At 38.1% G+C, this 15,624-nt stretch overlaps 1 protein-coding gene and 1 long non-coding RNA gene across 3 annotated transcripts in view; one reads left to right on the forward strand and one right to left on the reverse strand.

The window, feature by feature from the left end:
• ARHGEF38 (Rho guanine nucleotide exchange factor 38) overlaps positions 1 to 15,624 on the reverse strand; it is a 127,783-nt gene that overhangs the window by 50,584 nt on the left and 61,575 nt on the right. Inside the window, exon 3 of the mRNA XM_032254861.1 lies at positions 11,232 to 11,355. Coding sequence (XP_032110752.1) covers positions 11,232 to 11,355 — 124 coding nt within the window. The remainder of the gene's footprint in view (positions 1 to 11,231; positions 11,356 to 15,624) is intronic.
• On the forward strand, positions 463 to 9,342 carry LOC116534461. 2 transcript variants are annotated; one of them, XR_004261729.1, is made up of 4 exons: positions 463 to 2,692; positions 4,231 to 4,329; positions 5,081 to 5,197; positions 7,978 to 9,342. It is a non-coding gene; the product is annotated as an uncharacterized LOC116534461 (long non-coding RNA). The 2 variants fall into 2 exon arrangements; XR_004261728.1 differs by having other exon boundaries at positions 463 to 4,329.

Genomic DNA, 15,624 nt, shown 5'->3' on the forward strand with positions numbered 1-15,624 from the left:
GCAATGTGTTCCCTTTACTGATGTGAATAAATGTATGCTGCTCTTTCTGTTTATTTCATGTGCAGCCCAACATGTGCCATACCAAACGAGTTAGCTTCTATATTATTGTAATCCTGTTCCAAGATGAATTTCTTCTGCAGGTAAGTAAACCAGGGTAAAGTCAATGATTTTCTTTTTTTTTGAGTCAGAGTTTCGCTCTTGTTACCCAGGCTGGAGTGCAATGGCGCAATCTCTGCTCACCGCAACCTCCGCCTCCTGGGTTCAGGCAATTCTCCTGCCTCAGCCGCCCGAGTAGCTGGGATTACAGGCACGCGCCACCATGCCCAGCTAATTTTTTGTATTTTTAGTAGAGACGGGGTTTCACCATGTTGACCAGGATGGTCTCGATCTGTTGACCTCGTGATCCACCCGCCTCGGCCTCCCAAAGTGCTGGGATTACAGGCGTGAGCCACCGCGCCTGGCCAAAGTCAATGATTTTCAAGGGATCTCCTCGTCGTGGGTTTTGTTTAGGAAAATGGCATAAAGGGAAGAAGTAGTTGTGTTCCTTAGTTCATCCTTTTTTGAAAGTTTACTGGATGATCATCATGCACGAAACACTTTGGTAGGTTCTGTAGATACACAGAACCAACTCTTCCTTCAGGGAACTTATACAGGATACCAAGGGAGAGAGAGAATACTCAACTACCATTTACCACACTATGTGAAAAGTAATAAAGTACAGAGGGGCAACTATTCAGCCCTTGGGGAGCTTTGATCAATGCTCATAACAGCATGCCCTTGAAATAGGACTTCTGAGTGAGTGCAAAAAGCCAGGACACAGGTGTCGGGGTGAGGTCTGTTCAGAAGCTTGGAATGCTCTAGTATGGCTGGTTGGGACCAGAGCACCCTGTGGAGCAGAGCTGCCAGACAGCTCTAGAACACACGTCTTCAGACTTTTGCACAGAGGGTAGAGATGGCCCACTCCCACATGTCTGTGAGGAAGTTCCAGAAGGGACTGTGGAAGTGGGCTGGGGCCAGATCATGAAGGACCTTGTGCAACATTAAGGAAGTGGAACTTTCACCTGAAAGCGATGGGGAAGCACCGATAGATTTTAGGCAACTGAGCAGATTGCGTTATAGAAAGACAATTCTAGTAGTTATTCACATGAAAGATAAAATTTTGGGGAGGAGTTGGTGAGATTAAAGAAGATAAACAAATTCAAAGGCTTCTATAATAATAAAGTAAATAAACAATGAGGGGCAAACACAGAAAGTTATTGTAATTAAGAGAGAGTGCACTAGAGTCAACTGCCTGGGTTCAAATCCTGGTTTTACCATTAATTGATATGTGACAGCTGGGAAAATTACTTATCTGTTCCTTAATTTCCTTACTTGTAAAATGGAGATAATAATAATAGTAGGGTTGTTTGAAGATTAAATGAGTGGAAATATGTAACATATTTGCATCAGTTGCTGGCACATGCAAATGCTCAATAGATGTTAGCTATAACTAAAGCAAAAACAAAGAGGATGCAGAAAAAAGAAAAAAAATGGACATCAAATGTGTGTGAGAGATGATTCCAGGCATATGCAAGAACTGTGGTTTAAGTGACCATGTGGGTAGACACTGACAGCATAACAGAGTTTAATGGAAAAGATGATGAGTTTAATTTTGGATGTATTGAGTTTGAGTTGCTTATTGTATATTCAAGTAGAGAAGCCCTTTATGAAATTGAATGTATGAATCTGGGATTTAGGAAAATAATATCTTGGACAGAGATGTAGGTTTGCAAAACTTGGGTAGTAGAAGACACAAATTTATATGGTCATGCAAGAAATTTCAAAGAGTGAGAAGAAAAAAAGTACTTGAGGACCAGAAGCTGGCCAACATTAGCATTGAGGGCAGTACAGGAGCAAAGGAGACTACAGAGAAGCCTAAGAAGGCATAGCCACAAAGAAGGATCAGCAGGAGGAAAGACAAGAACAAAAAGTGAGAAATACTGCCAAGATTGAATAAGTCTGTGGGTCTATGGGTGACAGAGCTTGCTAGTTGTCTCCCCATCATCATAATCCGCATCTAAAGAAATAAAAGTTTTGGCTGCCCCATATTGAAATGGCATTTCCCAGCCTCCCATGTAATTGGTGTGGCCATGTAATTAAAGCCCACAATGGGATATAAATGAAAGTGTCCCGTGACAGTATCCAGGAACTTTCCTGAAGAGGCAGGTGGCTGAGCCTTTACACCATCTTCATCCTTGCCTCTGTTTGCTACCTAGGATTTGGATACTATTAATACCTTTACCTTGTCCAAGAAGATCACAGCCACCTCTTGGTAAGTGGAGCTGTGAGCTGGAAGGAGCTTGCATCCCAGAGTACCCTGTGGAGCAGAGCTGCCACACAGCTCTAGAACACATGCCTTCAGACTTTTACACAGAGAGAAATCAACATCTGTCTTATTATGCTAGTAATGTTTTGTTTTTGTTTTCTGTTTCTCCCAGCTGAACTTAATTCTAATCAACACACTATGTTTTGTCCTGTTTTCTCTTTGACAGGAAAATATTTTGGGAGAAATACTGATGAGTTAAAGGCCCCCTTTATCCTACCCATTACATTTCATTTAAAATTTCTATGAAAATATGACATGAACTGTTAGTTATGGAGGAGTTAAAGTTGGATGTTGCTTGTATTAACAACAATAACAAAAAACTATGCAGTAAGTTCAACTCTAAAAACCAACCAAGATGATGTTTTGAAAAATAATTTTATTTGAAATCTCATGTATAAATTACGGCCTGAGATATATCTCAAAAGAAAATTATCTGTGGTTCTAAATAAAATTTGTCAAGGCAGAGTATTTAGAATGCAGAGAAGGGGGTGGTATGGACAGAGGGTAGAGATGGCCCACTCTTTGGAAAGAAGGTCTGAGATCCGGGTGTAATAATGCAGGCCTCTGACTGTCATTTCCCTGAGAGACACAACACAGCTTAGTGAAAGCACCATGACATGCCATCCCAGTGAAAGAGCTTTCCTGGCAGCATTCACCCCCCTATGCCAGGGTTGCTCCCCACGGTCTGCTTATCCTCCTTGAGTGGGAGCCCAGCCGCCGTGACTAAACAAGGCAGTAAGTAGATTTGCCAGCCCAAATGCCAGATCATCTGAATACTTTCCCCCTTTCTTTCCTAGCCTCATTCTGTTCTCCAGGGGAGCATAAAATGAGAGGGGAAGTGAGAAGAAAGAAACTGAGAGAGTAAATGCTGCTTAAAGAAGCCATACTCCCTGACCTTCAGTCTCATTTAGCTCCTACATAGCCTGGGGGATAAAACTGACTGCTGAGGATATACCCAAGAGACCCTGGCTAGGATTGTAAAATTCAAACCAAATACAGGGGGCAGGTGGGACATGCAGACTTGGGATTAAAACAAGGGTATCCCTTGAGCGTCAATTTTATTAAGATATTTGAAGAAAAAAGCCCACTGGTTTCCTAGAACAATAGACAGGAAAACTGATACAAATTCTTATGACAAAATGAGACTTCCAAGTTATTTCATGCCTGTGGCTCTAGCTTCAGGATGTAACTCCACGTTTCCTGGGGCTCATGATGTTTCTCTTTTGATATCAGGAATATTTTGGTAAATTTTTTTTCTGAAGCACTAGAGTAAGATAAGTTCAGAAAAAATGTGTCCATTGGATTTGACAATTCTGAGGTCCCTGGTGAAGTGGTAATAGCATTTTTAGAGGGTTGGGTTTAGGAGGGAATGAGAGATGAGGAAGTAGGCCGAATAAAAAGAGCTGGATCCTAAAGAGAGAAACAGAGAAAAGAAAGGAGCAGAGTGGAGGATGGGGACCTGTCATCATCATCTCTGTGTGCAGTGCAAGGGAGGACAGTGTCATAATTGTGGTGGCGTGCTCAAAGAAGGGACTGCCCTGAAGATAAGGTGGCATCCACCCAGCACATATGGCCATGGGAGGTGGCTAGCAGCTGAGCAGGACAAACTTGGGGATGCTAGTGGGCTATGGAGTAGGTCAGTGTTTGGAGAGGAAAAAGCTCTGGCCTGTATTTGGAAGAGCTAGAGTCTCTTCTGACTGTGTCCAGAGTTACTAATGTAAATTGGGCAAATAGCTCTTACTGTTTTTATCTCAGTAATGGAATAGATGCTCTTTAAATATTAGTCCAGCTCTAACATTCAATAATACAGCTATATATTTTGATGACAGCTCACGGTTTCTTCCTGAACCCTGTTGGCTCCCCAGACACTTAACTCCAGGTCGGGATTCTTTAACAACTGGCATCTGGAGGCAACATTGTTTCTCTGAGAAAGTGAAGGTTTTTGCTGGCTGGATCAGAAAAAGGTACAATAGCTTTTTTTTTTAAATGTAAGATTGATAACACTGAGGAATACCCTGTCTTATACCAATCATGATTTTCCATTTCTCTCATTTTAGTAAATGCCCCTCTTGAGAAAGCTTGCCTCTGCTGTAGCTAGTTGCTCTATATTACCTAGCAGCCTCTGAAAATGACATTGACATCTTACAATGACATTGACCACAGGCAGACTCAGTGATGACAATAACAACAGTCGTCTCCTGGTCCCTCTGTGTGCCAGCCAGTGCACTGAACACTTACTATTATCTCTAATTTCATCCATTCAGTAAATAGTTTTAAGGACAATGTTCTGGATGCTGGTGACACAACGGTCACAAAACAGACAAGAATTCCTCTTCTCATGGAATGTACATTCTGGAGGGTTATGTTCTATGTTTGGTATTTTCCTGCCATGGATGTCTTGTTATTCTCATTGAAAGGATGAACAAATGCATGTGGAATCCATTGCTATTGGCTTATCTGTTCTTCCTTCTTCCAAACCCATAGAATTTGGACTGGTAACACACCCAGTTAAAAATATTCACCTTTCCCCAAATCTCTGGTATTTAGATGGCCAAGTGTGTGTGCCAAGGTGTTTGTGTGTATATATATATGTGAAATGAAATAACACATGTGCAAAACAGAATGAGGTATATCTAGAAGTCACTGGGAAAGGGTTATGTTCCCTCAAAATGAAAAAAGCCTTCTGAGGAGGTGGTTTTGCATCACTGTCTTTAGGAAGCGATGCCTGGGAGTGGAGTAGCCATCTGGGGGATGGTGTCAAAAGCCACATACTGAGCATTGTGAAGGGAAGAGCGTCAAGGAGCAGCAAGCAGTTGCACTAGTCTTGGACTCGTGAGTCACGGATTTCTTGTTACATGAGAAAAATAAGCCCCTTTTTTGTTAAACCCTTTTGGCCAGGTTTCTATTCCAGGCAGGCAAACGCAATCCTCACTGACCCAAGTGACTTGCTCACAGCCATTGAGCTAGTGATGACAGCCAGGATTAAGACACGGATCTGTTTCATTTCAAAAGTCATTCTCAGGTTTGTCAAAGGGGAGTTGGGGAGAGAGAGCATGGGGAGAAATGCCAGATATAGGGGATGGGGAGGAAGGCAGCACATCACACTGCCATGTGTGTACCTATGCAACAATCTTACGTGTCCTTCACATGTACCTCCAAACCTAAAATGCAATTTAAAAGAAGCCGTTCTCTTTCCAGGCTGTTGGGTACCTTCAAGGTTTGTTACTCTTTCTATGTACTTCTCATTTTAGTTTCCTGGAGGCTGGGAAGGTGCTCAGGAACTCACAGATTCTTACATTCCTTCCTGAGATTTAGAAATTTATTTTTGTGTGTATCTTGTGCAATATTTGACTTTTCATATTCAAATGTGACCTCAACTCTCCAATACGCCTGGCACAGCTAAGCCACTGACTTCCACTGGCAGGTTCCATCAGCATAGCATCCTAGAACTTAACAATTCTCCTCAGAAATCAGAACTGTGAGACTTTTTACTAAGCCACCTTTATTTTATTTTTATTATAAGGAATAAGTTAGCAGCACTGAGACCCATATTCACTCCACTCAAGAGATTGGAAGTCCAACCATCACCCCTCCTCCCCATATTACAGCCTGGTACCTGCTTCCTCCTGATTTTTCTTTCTTGTGAGAATTGGTGTATCCTTGATCCTGAAAACCCAATTCCCCCATCATCATTTTCTCTGAAGCTGACAGCTTTTCTGTTACTTCTAACACTTGCATTCTGATCTTTCAGCTGTTGCACCTGGGTGTCCCCCAAACCTCCACACTGACCCCACACATTCAAGTATGCAGGTCTAGGACCCTTGAAACCTGTCTCAGTTGGCCAGAATTAATCAGGTCAAGCCTATCTGTGTCCTGAGTAAACATACACACACTTACACGCAATAATAATACTGAAAAACTCATTTAAGTGAGCACTGCTGTAGTTATCTCCCACACAGCATTATGATATGAATTGTCAGCAACTAATACTCTTCTCACAAACTCACTGCTAAAGGCATAGATTCCTACTTCAGGGACCCACAAGAGATATTGCTTTAGGGGAACAAAGCACTGCTATGGAACAACAGTGCATCACCTACTACATCTTCAAAGAGCAGAATGCTCTAAATTCTTTCTCTCCAAGGACAGAATCACTGTCTGGAAAATGCATATGAGAAATTTCAATTCCTTTATCAAAAGCCTTTCAGGCTGGTTCTCAGCACAATATGCATGAGGTAAGCAAGTAAAGTAGATTCAAGCATGTTCATGACAGTCTTGTTTTAATACTTTGAAACATTGTAATATGCAAACACATATAAGAGGACAATTGCTTTTGGGTTGTTTATTGCTATGTAACAAACCATCCCAATGCTTGGTGTCTTGAAACAACAGCCATTTTTATTTTCTCTCACAATTTTGTAGATTAACTGGGCTCAGCTCTATGGTTCTTTTGCTCCACTTGACATCCACCCTATCTGAGTCATCTAAGGGCTTATCCGGATTATAATGTCCAAGATGACTAATTTCACAAATCTAGTGCCTTGGCAGGAACAGCTGGGGGACTGCCCTCTGCCGGGTTGCTGGGATAGCAGTGCCACTTTCTCACTCTACATAGTCTCATCTGCTCATCTGCGTTCTCTCTCTCTGATACTTCCAGTAAGGTAACTCAACTTTTTAAACAGCAGGCTTCCAAAATCATGAAAGTAGAAATTGTCAGGCTTTCCTAAGGCTTGGGCCCAGTTACTGATATGGTGTCATTTCCACTGCATTGTAATAGTGAATCAGAGGGCCAGTCCAGAGCCAATATGACACTAGACTATCTTGCAGTGTGAACTAGGAGGCATGGTCCATTGAGGGCCATCTTTGGAGTTACTGCCATTCCTGTTCATTCTACCAAATTTGGAAATGACAATTGATATGTTAAATCTCCCTTTAGAAGAAAATATGTCACCATATTAGATCCATGAATAATCTAGATGCATAGATATAGGGAGCATCTAGAAATCAAACAAATCTAGCAAATATGACTTGTTTGAAAAACATGATCAGGACCTCTGAGAAAAAGTCACATTTTATTCACTTGTTACATACAGAAGAAATCAAGCTTTAAATAGATGGGTAAATCTAATATTCATGGGATAATAATTTATAACATCATCTATTGGCTATTAATTAGGGATAGGCACTAGGCTATCATTCTTTACATGTAATTTTGTCACATCTTCATAAAAACCATATGGGATAAGTATTATTCCCTCCAGTTTCCAGTTGAAAAATTGAAGTTCAATGAGGTTTGTAACTGCCTAAGATCACAAACCTAGCAACAGGACAAGCCGAGATATAACTCAAGTCAACCTGATATTGAAACCCATATGTTCTTAAACTCTACACTGTCGTCTACATGGAAACAAGAGCCACATCCCATACTCCTGTCTATAATTTCCTATCTAGACACTGTGCCGAAGTCAAGATTTTAAAATCCACTTTGTATCTTGGCATGACAGTACAGACAATTTCCTCAGAGCTCTCAGATCTGTAAGCATATGCCTCTGTGTTTAAACTTGAACCTTATCCAAACCCTAAGGTTATATTGGGGAAAATTTTCCTCCTAGGTTATCTAAGTATCAGGAAAATTCCCCCTTTGGCACTCCAGCTGTGAATCACAAACTCTTAATTTGTGCCATCTAAGGAAAAAGAAATGGGACACCTGTGCTTTTGTGGTAACATAATTTTGGAAACAGCTCACGAACAATCAGCTTATCATATGAAATGTAAGTGCTTTGGTAAAATATTTAGTGATGGAAATTGCTAGTGAACTTCTATTGATATATCTACAATGTTGGGCTGAGAGAGGCCTTCTCAGCAATGTGTTCCAGTCACGTAGGGCTGCTGCTGTCCTTTTTAAGAATTTCCTGTATTCTTGTTTTGAGGCCTTCACCCTATTTCTCATTTAGAAAGCCTTTTGCACCCAATCTCCACCTTTCTAAATCCTTCAAGTTCAAGCTCAGATCTTTCCAAATCAAGTTTTCCCTCACCATTTGAGTTGAAATAAATTACTCTCTCATGTGTTAACCTGTATTAGTTAGCAATTAACACAGGAAAAAAGAATCACTCCAAAACTTAAAAGCTTAAGACAACAACTGCTCATTTGCTCATAATTGTATGGGTCAATAACTGGGCAAAGTTTAACTGGCATTGATGGGGTTTACGTCTATGTTTCCGTCAGTTGGTGGACTGGCTGGGGGCCAACTGGCCAGCTGACAAGGACCTTACACTCAAGCCTGAGGCCTTGGCTATGCTGCTTGGAATGGCTGGACAGTTTGGGCCTCTGTCTTCACAAGCAGAGAGTAAAAGTCATAATGTTGTTGTAGAACACCATTGTGCCCCATTTCATTGATCAAAACAAGTCACAAGGCTGGCCCAGATACCAAGGGTAAGGATGGTAAAATAAGACTCCAACAGATTCTTTTTCAAATATGGCTTCATTGTCTTGATTTTTAAAAAAATTCTGTAATTTTCTTCAAAGTTGGAATTCTAGGATTAGTGAACCTGACATTATAAACATCTTCAATTGAGTTTTTCTACAAATCATGTTTTTCAATTTTTATTTTGAACTAATTTTTGATAGAAAAGTTGAAAAAAATAGTACAGATAATTTTCAAATATTCTTTACCCAGCTTCACCAACATCAACATCTTACATAATCAAAATATAATTGTCAGAGGAGGAAAATCAACTTTGGTGCAATACAATTAACAAAACTAAATACTTTATGTGAATTTCAACACTAATGCACTTTTACTGTTTTAGACTCTATCCAGGCTCCCACTTGCATTTATTTGTTACTCTGCCTGAGTTTCCTACAGTCTGTAGCAGTTCCTGAGCCTTCCCTTATCTTTTAGATTTTGACACTTCAGAATAGTTTTGTTGTTGTTGCCGTTGTTCTTGTTGTTGAGACAGAGTCTTGCTCTGTTGCCAGGCACCAGGCTGGAGAGCAGTGGCGCGATCTCAGCTCACTGCAACCTCCACCTCCCAGGTTCAAGCAATTCTCCTGCCTCAGCCTCCCAAGTAGCTGGGACCACAGGTGCACGCCACCATGCCCAGCTAATATTTGTGTGTGTGTTTGTGTGTGTGTGTGTGTGTGTGTGTGTGTGTGTTTTGAGACGGAGTTTCGCTCTTGTTACCCAGGCTGGAGTGCAATGGCGCGATCTTGGCTCACCACAACCTCCACCTCCTGGGTTCGGGCAATTCTCCTGCCTCAGCCTCCTGAGTAGCTGGGATTACAGGCACGTGCCACCATGCCCAGCTAATTTTTTGTATTTTTAGTAGTGACAGGGTTTCACCATGGTCTCAATCTCTTGCCCTTGTGATCCGCCCACCTCATCCTCCCAGAGTGCTGGGATTACAGATGTGAGCCACCGTGCTCAGCCCAGAATAGTTTTGATCAGTTCCTTTGTCAAGTGTCCCTCATTTGAGTTTGTCTGAGGATATCTAGTATTTTCTCATGACTGGTCATGATTACACATGTTTTGGTTAAAAATACCACAGATACAATGTTCCCTCAGTGCATAAGGTTCATAATGTGAATATGTGTTATTTCCTGGTGTTGTTGATCTTGATCCTCTAGATAAAGATGACCCCTGCTGCATTTCTCAATGTAAAGCTACCATCTTTCCCTTTGAGGTCAATAATTACTTGAGGAGACGTTTCATCACAAAGAATTGAATTTAAACTGTCTGGAAGAAATCTTTTTAAGTGAGCTGGCTTTATTGCTGAATCATTTCTTTCACCATATTTCATCTATATGATCAGCTTTGTTTATTAAACTTGGGTTCTCTATAAATATTAAACAAGACCAGTTTCATGCCATTTTTATAACTGTAACAAATAAAAGGTAACAAAGATCTGATCAGTAAAGACATAAGGTGTTTGTGTATAGTCTATGTGTGCGGATCTCAAAGAAAGGATCTATATTAAACAAGTGGCTACTTGTGGGGAAGACAGTGGCATTGGAGGGATATATGAAAGAAACTTTTACTGTTACTCTATGTGATTCTGAATTGTTTTAGTATTTTTGTAATGAGGATATATTGTGAATGATAAATGTGAAATAGAGAAATGATAATTTTAAAAAGCTCTTAGCCTACATGGCACTGTTTGTATGATGTCTTAGATGTGCAAACTGCCTTCAAGGAGTTCATAGCACATATTCCCTTGGAAATTCCCAAGAAATGGAGAGAATAAAAATTTGCTTCAATACTTTTTGAATTATGTTTTCTGTTATTGTTTTTGAAAATCTTATCAGAGTAAGAAAATAAATATATCTGATCGAGAGTAAAAATGTATTTGGAAGGCAAATAATATAGAAAAAAAGAGAAAGCAAGAAAAAAGTAGAATTTGTGTAAAATTTTAAACTTACATTCCTTTAATAGTTTTACATTTCTCATGTAAGCAATTTATGACCTAAAAAAATTAATTGATTCATGGACATAAGATCTAAAAAAAACATTGTATTGAAAATCAGCAAAGCTATTAGCATATTTAAATAATTAATTCTTTAAGGATCAAGTAAATGTTAGACACTTTAAAAATTACAGAACATCTGGAAAGCAAAGAGATTGAACGATTGGAAATTAAAAAGCAAATGGTATGTTTTGTGCCACTGAGGGACTTCAGCAAATGGATACAAATCCATTTGAAAATAAATACAGAGTCTGTATGATTACAATGAGCCCAAAGATGGGTTTAGCATTTGTATATCGCCTGGGAAGCATGGTGAGTCCGGAGTATAAAACCAAAGCAAAGGGAGGTTATTAAAAAATTATTTCCTGTTGTATTGTAGAACTCGAGAAGAGAATAAACATACCAATTACTTGCATGGCCGGTTCCACGTCTGTTGTGGCCTCTTCCAACAATAACAGCAGCTTGGCTGATATCTGATGCACGGATTCAATGTTGCTAAACAAGCTATCCACATCCAGCCTATCAATCTGAAGAAACAAAAAATATTGAGCTGATAGAGAGAGAAGCACTGTATTTAGAATGTTTCTCCTGATAAACAGTAAGCATCTTAAATGCCAGCCCATGCTGCCTCCATCAACCATTTCTGTAAACATTCTTATTTAGGAACTCTAGAGCACAATTTGCTTTTTTTAAATCCAGGAAATTGGGATGATACATCTCTTACATCTTTTAAAAATTTTTTGAATATGTTTTGAGTTGACTGTACATCTATATATTCCTATATGAACCAGAATAGGAAGATTTAGGCCAAATTGGTATTTTTATTAACTGCCCTCTATGAAGGTATGTACTAGTGTGTAAGGATTTACAATATTTTACTGCCCATACAGAAGTCAGACCTTACCTGAGGCAAGTAACTATTTTCAAAACTGTTTTTAAGCCGCAGATATTTAAAAAGTGATGACAAATAGTTGTGCTGGGCTGCTTCTTTTTTTTTTTTTTTTGCTTGATATAAATATAAATATAAATGGAAATCTTCATTAAATATATACTACTAATCAAGAATTCATCATATTTTGTTATTTCATGCACACCCTTAACAACCAGTGTACTTATTCTTAGATCTTATAGTGTTTATAATAATTTATTTATTCATTTAGCCACCCTTTCATCAAATATTTTCTGAGAGGCTTTTATGTACCAAGAATTACAACACAAACCAGACTATGTCATAGGGAGTAGTTGATTAACGGAGAGATGGCCAGCTATTCTCAGCTATCTGAATATGGTGAGATACGTGCTCTGACTTGATGAATCTTATTTGAATTCATTCCCTTGAGTTTCAGTTGGATATCCTTTCATAATCCAACAGTGAATGGTCAGGCCACAGCCATATTGGTGCAGTCTCTACTGAGCTACATTGGGGAACAGGAGTAGGTGCCTTTTACTCATGACTTATTGTGAATGTGGTCATAGGTGGATAATTAATTCATCAATAATCAATTTATTGAGGAGTAGCACAAGTGAAAAGCAGAGTTGCTGGTATAAAACCAGGTCAGTAAAGTTAGGAGCATGAAAGAGACAGAGAATCCAATCAAAGAAAATGTGCCAAGAAATTAGGTGAATTAAAAAAAAAAAAAAGAAAGAAATTAGGGGAATTAGGAACAAGGGATATAAGAAGCAAACCTAGAGAAATTCTGCGGATGAAGGCCAACAACTACAGCTTTTTTCCATGATTTCAGAATCAGTTCTTTAGGTGTGTGTGGGGCTTATTTAAGGGGAAGGAAGAAGGCAACCTGCTCATCTTTTTTTATCCCATTCCTTTTTGACATTGTCCCATCTACTGTGCTCCATATTGGACACCAATATTATTTTGGTAAGGATATTCTGTCATAGAACTTGGAAGCATGACTTCACATTGTACCTTTTCAAAATGTGGCGACTACATCAGTTAGTTCTTGTGCAATATGGTCTTGCTGTATTCAAGTCTTTGAACCATATTAGGAAATTTCTCACTTTCCCATCATTCATCCTGTCCTTAAGATAATTCACAGCCTCATTTGTAATCAAATTCATAAGATTATATGCAGTAGTTTATTTCAATATAGGATTAGACAACTTTTGAAAACTAGTTTTATGTATTCTGAAATTGTCTATAATTAATTATTACATTGAAATCATTATTAGTTCTTATGGTCTTCAATCCAATGTCACAAAATGTTCCTAACTGACCACTCACTTTAATAGGAGATAGCACATGTGGTTCTTTTGCCTGTAATCTAGAGAGGTTCAAGACTTTCAATTTCTATATTAGAAAATATATTTAACATTACGGAAAATATTTAAAAGACATGTAACAGTTTTATGGATTTTCTCTTAATTATTATTTAATAAATTATTATTAACTACTTAACATGAAATTACATTTACTAATGTTTTATTATTATCAATGGCTCAAATGTCATATATCTCTGAGTACCACTGATTTCACACACTACTTATCCTAAAGAATTGCCCTTTGTGTTGAGTATTAATTAAATCCACAAAGGCATAACTTTGAATAATGCAAGATGTTTTCCAAAAGTTGTATATGAATCAAATTTTTATAGATTGGCTCATTTCAAATTTACTGATTGTATATTTCTTAAAATCATTTTTGAAATAAATCCTTCTAATATATAAAATTTCAGCCCCTGATTTACTTGCTTTATAAGATAAACTATCAGCAGTAAATCACACAGTGTATCCCTATTATTATTTCATTTTGTTGTGGAAACTTTATTCTGAGAAACTTGAAGTATTTCATGTTTATTATTTCATACATGACTCCAACTTCTTTGTAATGAATGAACCATCTTGAAGATACGGAAAATAATGCAGAGCAAAGAGAGGAGCTACGCTCAAAATTAAGCAAGGAGTTCAGGGTAGAACTGGATTCAAAAATTGACCTTTTCATTCTGTGCTTTTGTCCATTACCAGCAAATATTAATAATAGAGTACTTTGCTATCTCTGTTTAGATTTTTTTTTGTTTGTTCCTGAGTTTTTCACCAAGTTGTCACTCCTACAATTTATTTCCCAAGGTCAGTATCCTGTATATCTGTTTAATTTAGATTACAAATCCATTTAGCAATGATCTAATTCTACATTTTATCTATAATCTTAGCTCAGTGCAACAAACACTAAATAACAAAAACATAGATTTTAATCCACTTCTTCCTAAAGGACAGAAAGGATTAAAACATCAATTGGCCTGATTTCAAACGCCCATATCACCATGAGCCCATGGGGATTCTATGAATCATAAAATGAATTCATATACAGTCACTGTTATGCCAGGGGACAAACAAATGCCTGGTACAAATGGGCTTTTAAAACTGATAGATGATTTTATAATTACTGATGTAAATTCAAGGAAGCGTGTTTTTACATTTATTAATCATTCACTAGAAACAGGCAATGCTCTAAAAGCTTAAGTTGAATTACATTTTAAATAGATTAAAATTCATTTTTTTAAAAAAAGACAGTCTAAGTGCACAGTATTTTAAGGCAAGTCAATATGTAATAATTCAGACTTACAAAACAAAAAAATTAAAAGCCAATGTTTCTTTTTCTTTTTAAAAAATTTCTTCCAAAAAAAAAAAACAGTATACATGTGCAGAACATGCAGGTTTTTTACATAGGTATACATGTGCCATGGTGGTTTGCTGCGCCTATTAACCCATCTTCTAAGTTCCCTCCCCTCCCAGCCCACCCCTCAACAGGCCCTAGTGTGTGTTGTTCCCTTCTGTGTCCATGTGTTATCACTATTCAACTTGTACTTATGAGTTAGAACATGCTGTATTTGGTTTTCTGTTTCTTTGTTAGCCTGTTGAGGATGATGGCTTCCAGCTTTGTCTATGTCTCTGCAAAGGACATGATCCCATTCCTTTTTAAGGCTGCATAGTATTTCATGGTGTATATGTACCACATTTTCTTTATCCAGTCTGTCATTGATGGGCATTTGGGTTGGTTCCATATCTTTGCTATTATAAATAGTGCTGCAGTAAACATAGGTGCGCATATATATTTATAGTAGAATCATTAATATTCCTTTTGGTATATGCCCAGTAACTGGATTGCTGGGTCAAATGGTATTTCTGGTTCTAGATTAAAGGCCAGTGTTTCGATTGGCAATTTAATTTGTTGCTTTGCAAAAGTACTTATCGCAAGATATGCTTCAAATAGCAAGTTCCCATCACATTTGAATAATTACTAGGTTTTAAAATCAGGTAATGTGATACCTCCAGCTTTGTTCATTTTACTCAAGATTGCTTTGACTCTTTAGGGTCTTGTGTGGTTGTATATCAGTTTTAAAGATTTTTTTTATTTATATGAAACATGTCATTGGAATTTTGATAGGAATAGCATTTAGTCTATAGATTGCTTTGGGTACAATAGATATTTTAACAATATTAATTCTTCCAATCCATTAACACCAGATATCTTTCTATTTATCTATGTCTTCTTCAAATTCTTTCATCAATGTTATGTAGTTTTCAGTGACTTCAAATCTACTGCAAAGCTATAGCAATCAAAATAGCATGGTACCAGCCTAATAACAGACATACACCAATGGAACAGAATAGGGAACCCAGAAATAAATCCACACTTTTACAGTTGATTGATTTTCAACAAAGATGTCAAGAACACATAATGGGAACAGTCTTCTCAATACATGGTTCTGGAAAAACTGGCTATCCGAATGCAGAAGAACCTTTACCTCACACCAAATCAACTCAAATGAATTGAAGACTTA

The sequence above is a fragment of the Sapajus apella genome, unplaced genomic scaffold, assembly GCF_009761245.1.
Source record: "Sapajus apella isolate SASKATOON/1434 unplaced genomic scaffold, GSC_monkey_1.0 scaffold87, whole genome shotgun sequence".
Taxonomy (NCBI): Eukaryota; Metazoa; Chordata; class Mammalia; order Primates; family Cebidae; genus Sapajus; species Sapajus apella.